Source organism: Mastomys coucha, unplaced genomic scaffold (genome assembly GCF_008632895.1).
Source record: "Mastomys coucha isolate ucsf_1 unplaced genomic scaffold, UCSF_Mcou_1 pScaffold23, whole genome shotgun sequence".
NCBI lineage: Eukaryota > Metazoa > Chordata > Mammalia > Rodentia > Muridae > Mastomys > Mastomys coucha.
Window position 1 is genome coordinate 48,440,831 of NW_022196906.1, and position 8,105 is coordinate 48,448,935.

At 39.0% G+C, this 8,105-nt stretch overlaps 1 protein-coding gene across 4 annotated transcripts in view; it reads right to left on the reverse strand.

The window, feature by feature from the left end:
• The window catches only part of Dmxl2 (Dmx like 2), a 143,175-nt gene that overhangs the window by 30,158 nt on the left and 104,912 nt on the right, over window positions 1-8,105 (reverse strand). For 2 of the 4 annotated variants that reach the window (XM_031346264.1, XM_031346262.1), the window contains exons 24-27: window positions 6,048-7,117; window positions 5,079-5,270; window positions 3,281-3,357; window positions 1,364-1,491 (exon numbers count right to left, since the gene is read on the reverse strand). In XM_031346264.1, the coding sequence (XP_031202124.1) occupies window positions 1,364-1,491; window positions 3,281-3,357; window positions 5,079-5,270; window positions 6,048-7,117 (1,467 nt within the window). Of the gene's footprint in view, window positions 1-1,363; window positions 1,495-3,280; window positions 3,358-5,078; window positions 5,271-6,047; window positions 7,118-8,105 lie in introns of all 4 variants that reach the window. The other 2 variants (XM_031346263.1, XM_031346261.1) reach the window with 1 other exon arrangement.

Here is an 8,105-nt window from a genome sequence, read left to right on the forward strand (position 1 = left end):
TACTGCTCCAGCAGTCTGTATGTATACAAAGCCAGGCACATACTGCTCCAGCAGTCTGTATGTATACAGAGTCCAGCAGCCAGGAAGTAGGGGCCAGCCTGAGTTATGATGCCTAGCAAGACTGTGTCGAAACCCTCAGAGACAAAGAAAAAATAGAAGTTGGGGAGAGAGGAAAGGGAGGACAAAAGGAAGAAAGAGAAAGGGCATGAAAGAAAGAAGAAACTTCAGTAATCTTTCAAGAAGATTAATGGGAATGTCACAGTTAAATGTCATGGGCCATAAAAAGGGCATCAACATGATGACTAGAATATAAAACAAGTCTCAACTAGAGAACAATGTATGTACTCTTATCAACACAGAAATGTTAAATTTGGCAACCATTCTGCTTACATCTGAGAATATATGTTCTTATGCAAAAACACAAATATTTGAATGGAAAATATTATTTGCGTACAACTATCCCAAATATTTGATTAAAAAATCCTTTAGATATACACATACATAGAAAGTAAACAAAGAAGCTAGGTGTGGTAGTGCATTCCAGCAATCCCAAAAATAGGAGGATCGAAGCCAGTTAGAGCTATTTGGTAAGACCTTATCTTAAAAAAACAAGAGACATATCTTAGTTACTGTTTTACTGCTGTAAAGAGACACCATGGCCAAGGCAGCTTACTTTAAAAAGCCATTAACTGGGGGCTTGCTTACAGCTCAGAGGTTTAGTCCATAAATATCGTGGCAAGGAGCAAGCAGGTGCTGTAGCACTAGCTGAGAGCTCACAGCTGACCCACAAATTGTAGGCAGAGACCATGTGAGACTGAGTCAGTGTGGGCTTTTGAAACCCCAGAACCTACATAAAGCCAGATCTGGAAGCATATCTACATCCCCAGTGCTCTTGCAACAAAGTGAGAGCAAGCCATAGGAAAATCCCTGAAAGCTCTGTGGTAGCCTGAGACACACAGCAATGAACAACAGATCCTGCCTCAAAGAAGGGGCACTATCAAGACCAACACCCAAGGTTGTCATCTACGCTCTTTTACACACACACACACACACACACACACACACACACACACACACTTTTTTTTTTTTTTTTTAATTCCAGGGCTAGTGAAATGCTGTAGTGGAAAAAGGTGCTTACTGCCAAACTTGACAACCTAATTTTGATCCCCAAGACCCACAAGGTGGACAAAGAGGACTACCCAGAATTTGCCTCTAATTTCCATGTCTGCCAAGGCATATGAGATCTGCACCACCACCCCACACACACACATAATAAATAAGTTCATGTAGTTTCTTTTAATTACAAAGGGTCTGAAAAAGAAAAAACCACCCCATCGCAACACAAGGCCACTGAATTTCTCACCAGGCCACTGAGCAGGAGCTGAATTTGGTGTCGCATGCTCTTCGATGCTTTCTGTCCTGAGTCGTCGTCGATCACTTAGAAGAAGCCCTTGGTAAGCTATTCCTGTGAACTGATTTCCTTCTGACTGACTGCTAAAACAAATAGGCTCAGTTACCACCCAGGCAGAGGAAATGAATATTGTGCTTTACATAATTTTATTTTAGATGATTACAAAAAAATTGTAAGTTTTTATGACTGAGTTCACTTTTGTAATGAGAACTTATTTTAGAATGTTCGTGAAATTAGTTACAAATGTTTATTGATAGTCTTTTAAAACAACATATCAATTTTTACTACCCTGGGCAGATGATTATAAAATTTTCAGAACCTTAATATCTTAAGATACTTTCTATCTGAGTTCACTTTTTAAAGCTGGAGGTTACAGTTAGCAGAAGGCACAGAAGACAAAACTCTCCTGGGCCCCAGTTTACTGTAATTCTTACCTCTACAGAACTGCTTAAGCTTAGCCATACATTCAAACTGTGAGCTAAAAGCTAGGGAATTACATCTGAGGAATATCCAAATCTAATGTCACCACCCTTCAAAACTGGCTCCCTCCTCTAAAGAGCTTTGTGAGACGGAGGAAACAGACAAGCAGAGGGTAAAGCTGGCTGCAGAGAGAAGTCCAAGCTGAGCTAAAGCACACACTTGACAGCAAGGTCTCTAAACCTCATTAAGAGCCATTTTCACAGCAGTGACTAACAGGAAACAAGTCATTGATGATTGTATCAACTAAATCAAACTTTCTTCCTTACTCATCATTTCAAATCTTTAGAGTCATTTAAGTATGGGTTAATTAGGATAAAATCAGACTGCAGACCATTTTTAGAGAGCAACTCTTTACTTTAATATCACATGTTCCCATAAAAGGCAGTTAACCTGAAAGGGTCCAGGACAGGGAAGGGGGAGTGGATGGGTTGGTGAGGGGATGAGGGGAGGGGACAGGGGGTTTCGGAGGGGAAACTAGGGAAGGGGATAATATTTGAAATGTAAATAAAAAATAATTTAAAAAAAGTTAAAGGTCTAGACATATATTCACGTAGATATACTTCTATTAAATGTTTTCATACTTCATTTTAATCTAGGTCATCCTTCCAAGTGATTCCATTTCTCATAACTTACACTATCCTAGATATTAAAATGCCAAGTATAAACAGTCACAGGCAATCTGATATTTACAAAAACTCAAGGCAGCATTTGTAGTGCAGATTTCAGCTACTCAGCAAGCTGAGACAGGAGGATCACAAGCTCAAGACGTGTCTGAGCTACAGGGTGAGTTCCAGCCAGCTTGGCCAATTTGCTATCTCAAAAAGCTAAGGTCTGGGGACACACAGTTCAGGTGGGGGGTGGGGTGGACCACGTCTGTACACCAAGTAAAATGACCAACAACTGCTCTCAGTACTGCATGACAAAACCAACAAAATGATACTACCAACGGACCTCTATATATAAAAGTCTAAGCTAAATTTTAAGCATATTTAACTATTTTTCAAGTTTTTTAAAATTTCAACTGAAAAATCAGTTAAACACATAGAAACTAATCTAATTTTTAAAAAGTAATTTCTGATGGGGGAAGGATAGAGAATCCCTAGTGTAAAATATTTTGTGTAATAAAATTTTCTTTCAAGGGAATAAAAGACAGCTATTAGGATCACTCACATTACTGCTTATCACAGTCTATAGTTCTCTTTTGTTACTGAGTGACAACTAAACTAACGAAATACTTTTTACTTTCTTTATGGCCTATTTTATCCATTAAAGTACACATGTAATTTAGACTGGGGAATTATTTTCGGCCCTAAAAGAGAGAATCCTAATAAAATTCTAGATCAGCTGAATGTTTTACTGTATTAAAACTACGTGGGGTGATTTTTTTACCTGTAGCTATGACTGTCACATAATGCCTGGTAAATTGATGCAGAAAGTGATGCTGCTAGTGAATGAAGTGTGTGCACCTAAAACCAAAACAGCCACAGTTACAGTTTGTACTAACATTTCTACATAACAGCAACATCTTAAAAGTTAGAAAACACGGAGGAAACTAGCAATATCATAAATAAAACTGGATCCTATAGAATATAACCCTACCTTTAAACTTTTAGAATAATTCACGTATCTTTATAGACATGCCCAATAACAAAGCTGATTGATTCAGATATAACTTTATCAAATATATACTTGCTACAAGCCTGACATTTACCAAAAGTCCTGAACAAAGATGAGTGTTAATATGACTGGGGCTTGTCCTATGCTGCAACAATTGACTTATATAGTAATATATAAAGGAAAATTGAAGCCAACTAAGTATAGAATTTTCAGAGCTTTCATTTAAGAGGTGCCTTAGGAAGCTCTACCAGATTCAATATTATCAATACCAACGGCTGTCTAGTAAGTAAATCCAGCACTCTGTGAAGTGGCTCATTTTCCAGAAAGCAAATAATGCAGTTAGTATTCACAGGAAAAGGAAAGTCATAAAAATGTGTTTACAAGGTTTAAAAATTTTAACATAAAATATTTTTAAAAAACTCATCTTAAATTCCACCCAAATCAACACTTTCAGACTCATAAATTTCATAAAATTGGAAGGGACTCGAGAGATAGTTCCATGCCTTTTAAAAGCATTATCCAAAGTCCAAAGAATGGAACATTTTCCAACTTGCTTTTATCTTTTCTCTTTCTTAACCTAACACATAATTTAAGCGATCTCTAGAAGAATACTGATGTAGATTAATTCACGCTATAGATTAGAAATCTCTAACAAGATGACATTAGACAATCCAGGATCTCAACAAAGATGAAACACACTTGTCAGAAGAAGGGGCAGAGATAAAAGCAGCAGGACCTGGCCTGTGCATGAGGCACCAGGACTGGAATCACAGCAACATGGCACGTCTGTGCAGGGAGTAGAGGCTCCCACACCCTGCCAAGCTCTGTGGGATTTCTTGGAATTCATTAGGTTAAGTATTCAGAATAGGCTCTAAGGTGAACTGAGGGGAGTTGCAGCTTGCAATTCTGATTGACTCTACCCTACTGCACAGCCTCCAAGAAACACAATCATCAGGAAAGGAGTGGCATGGGTACTTTCCCTGAAGCTAGTTATCGAAGGAACTCCTCCCTCAACCTACATCTTCACATTTTCTTGACATATAAACAAAAAGCTGTTAATATTTCTACATTAGTAGCTCATGTAAGGGAGCAGAAAACCTAAATGACTATCAAGTAGCAAGAATACTGTCCAGATAATTAATCTTATTACAAAAAAGGTATTTACCTGTCTTAAAGGAAAGCTGGAGAGCTTTTTCCAGAAATAAGAATGCATGCTTTTAATGCCAGGCATGGTGGCACATACCTTTAATCCCCAGTGTTGGGAGGCAGTGGCAGGTGGATCTCTTTTGAGTTCAAGGCCAACCTGCTCTACAATGTGAGCTCCAAGACAGTCAGGGTTGCATAGTGAGGTCCTGTCTCAAAAACACAAACAAACAAACAAAAAAAACCCAACCAACCAACCAAACAGAATGCATACTTTTAATTCACAGCAGTCTTGAACTCATTAGAAGTGAAAAGGCAACACATAAAAACATTTCAAGTATTTTCTCTATACTAAAATTGGAGCACATACAAGAATAATTGCCTTCCCAGTGTATACAATATCAAATAATCACAAACTTCACATTACCTTCACATCTTCAACACTGGGATGAGGTGGTGTTTTCATCTGCACAATAGTATAAAGTATATCATGGATGTGATTATTTAAATACAATACAGGATTAGCTATGACTGTTTTTGTCGATGCAATACTTGCTGAAAGCAGAGGCAATGTGGTAGGTAGTGGCAGTGGAGACTGGAGCTGCTTTACTGTAGTTTCCTGCAGATGACAATGAATTGCTTTTTTATTTGTTTGTTTTCTTCAAAATTGAGAAAATGAAGGGGGGAAAAACCCCAATGGTTACCCAATAAATGCAGGTGGTAAGTATGTGACTAAAACCATCACATTCCTGTTCTTGTTCACTCATTCTACAAGCACTTACTGAGCATTTCATCTGTCCCCAGTGCTGTGCCAGATGCAGAAGATATGAAGATAAAAACCACACTATAAACATTTTTAAAGTGTGCTTCTGGGCTGGTCAGTTTTGTCAAGTTGACACAAACTATAATTAGCTGGGAAAAGGGAACCTCAAAGATTCACACCCATTACAGTGGCCTGTAGGCAAGTCTATGGTACATTTTCTTAATTACTGACAGATGTGGGAGATCCTAGCTCACAACAGGCAGTGACAAACACTGGGCAGGAAGTGCTAAGGAAGCAGGCTGAGTAAGCCATGAAGAGCACACTGGAAAGCAGCACTCCTCCATGGGTTCCTGCACTGGCCTCTGTTGACAATGGACCAAATCCCTTAAACCTTCCTCCCAAGTTGGTTTGATCAGTGCGTATCAAAGCAACAGGAGAAGAAGCCAGACCAACTTCTAGTTACTAGAGCCTTCTAAGAAAGCCACACTAAAAACAAGTGCCTGCCTCCCAGGACTACAGGAGCTGAAAATGTTTGCATTTGTTTAAAAAAAAAAAAAAAAAAAGTTTGCAGCTTTCTCTGGAAGAGCTACTGAAATTCTTGAACTAGCGAAGAATAACAAATGATAACCATACCTGCTGTGACTCTTGCAGCAAAAATTTGAGTTCCATTCTTACTGAGGCCAGACCACCGCCCTGGGCTCCATGAAGGCTACAGTAACTGAGAAACACTCTTAGGAGATCCTGGTTTTTCTGCAACCACAGCTTTCGTCTTTCTGCATGCTCCCGTTTAGCCTGCAACCTTCGTCTTTCTATCTGGTGGCGCTCATAGGAACCAATATCTGGCTTGTCCACCATTTCTTCTTGATCCAGAAGTTCACTCTCTACTTTAGAGTATGCTTTGCTGGAATATTCTTTAATAACTGATTCATGGTTGCATATCTCATGTAAGGCAGCAATTTCCTTTTCTAGCCAGTTATAGAGCTGAAATCTCAGCTTCCCTCCATCTACTTCATAACCTGTAGCCAAAGTTCTTAACTCAGTCATAAGGATCTTCAAACAAGCTCGGAACTTCAGTTGTTCAGCAATCACATCGACCTCAGTATCACCTTCAGCACACTCCTCTTCCTGAGGAGTCACTAATGCACTAGGGTCTGAGGTGCTCTGGTCCTGGCCAGCCTTCTTGGCATCTGTAGCCTTCATTAGTAAGCCACCACCATCATCCTCTTCTAAGGCACCATCGTGATCATCACCCCAATCGAGCTTGAGAGGCTCCTCATCAACTGTAACAACTGGCTGACTCCAGTCAAACTGAGAGGAAGTCACAGCCGACCAGTCAGCCCCAGAAGCGCCACCACTACTGCTCACTGGCTTAGATTCTGATGGCCCATTCTCCATCCTTCCAGAAACAAAGTCAAGCTCATCTTTTTTTGCAGTTGAGGAGGATATTTTGGTTACTTTAGGAATTTTAGAAAGTACTTCAAGGGCTAAAACTGGGCATCCAACTTTAAAATGAGCATTAGCAGTGGTAAAAAATAATTTTCTTTCAATGAGGTTAATTTTATCAGCAATGTTTTTCTCAGTTTTGAGACCTAAAGTTGCCAAAGTTCCTTCAGGGGACGCAATATTTCTTCGAATAAGTAAAGGATGTGTTCGAAGGTAGTTGTAAAAACTGAACACCACAGGGTTACAAGATTTGATGATGACTGCAGAAAACAAACATAAAAATCACAAGTTACTGTGTTAATTTGAACGTCTACTGAACATTTAAAATAAATTAGTTTTTCTTCAAAGTAAAGGACAATAAATATTATTATAAATAAATAGCCAGAGAGTATACAAAGGGACCCATGGCTCCACCCGCATATGTAGCAGAGCATGGCCTTGTCAGACATCAATGGGAGGAGAGGCCCTTGGTCCTGGGAAGGCTCGATGACCTAGTGTAGGGGAATGCCAGGGCGGAGAGGTGGAAGTGGATGGGTGGGTGGGGAAGCACCTTCACAGAAGCAGGTAGAGGGAGGATGGGATAGAGGGTTTCCAAAGGGAAACTGGGAAAGAGGATAACATTTAAAACATAAATAAATAAAATATCCAATAAAAATAAATAAATAAAAGGAAGAAGTCAAATTATCACTATTTGCTGATGATATGATAGTATACTTAAGTGACCCCAAAAATTCCATCAGAGAACTTCTAAACCTGATAAACAACTTCAGCAAAGTAGCTGGATATAAAATTAACTCAAGCAAATCAGTAGCCTTCCTCTATATAAAGAATAAACAGGCTGAGAAAGAAATTAGGGAAACAACACCCTTCACAATAGTCACAAATAATATAAAATACCTTGGTGTAACTCTAACTAAGCAAGTAAAAGATCTGTTTGACAAGAACTTCAAGTCTCTGAAGAAGGAAATTGAAGAAGATCTCAGAAGATGAAAAGATCTCCCATGTTTGTGGATTGGCAGGATTAATATAGTAAAAATGGCCATCTTGCCGAAGGCAATCTACAGATTCAATGCAATCCCTATCAAAATGCCAACTCAATTCTTCACAGACTTGGAAAGAGCAATTTGCAAATTCATCTGGAACAACAAAATACCTAGGATAGTGAAAACTATTCTCAACAATAAAAGAACCTCGGGTAGAATCACCGTCCCCAACCTTAAGCTGTACTACAGAGCAATTGTAATAAAA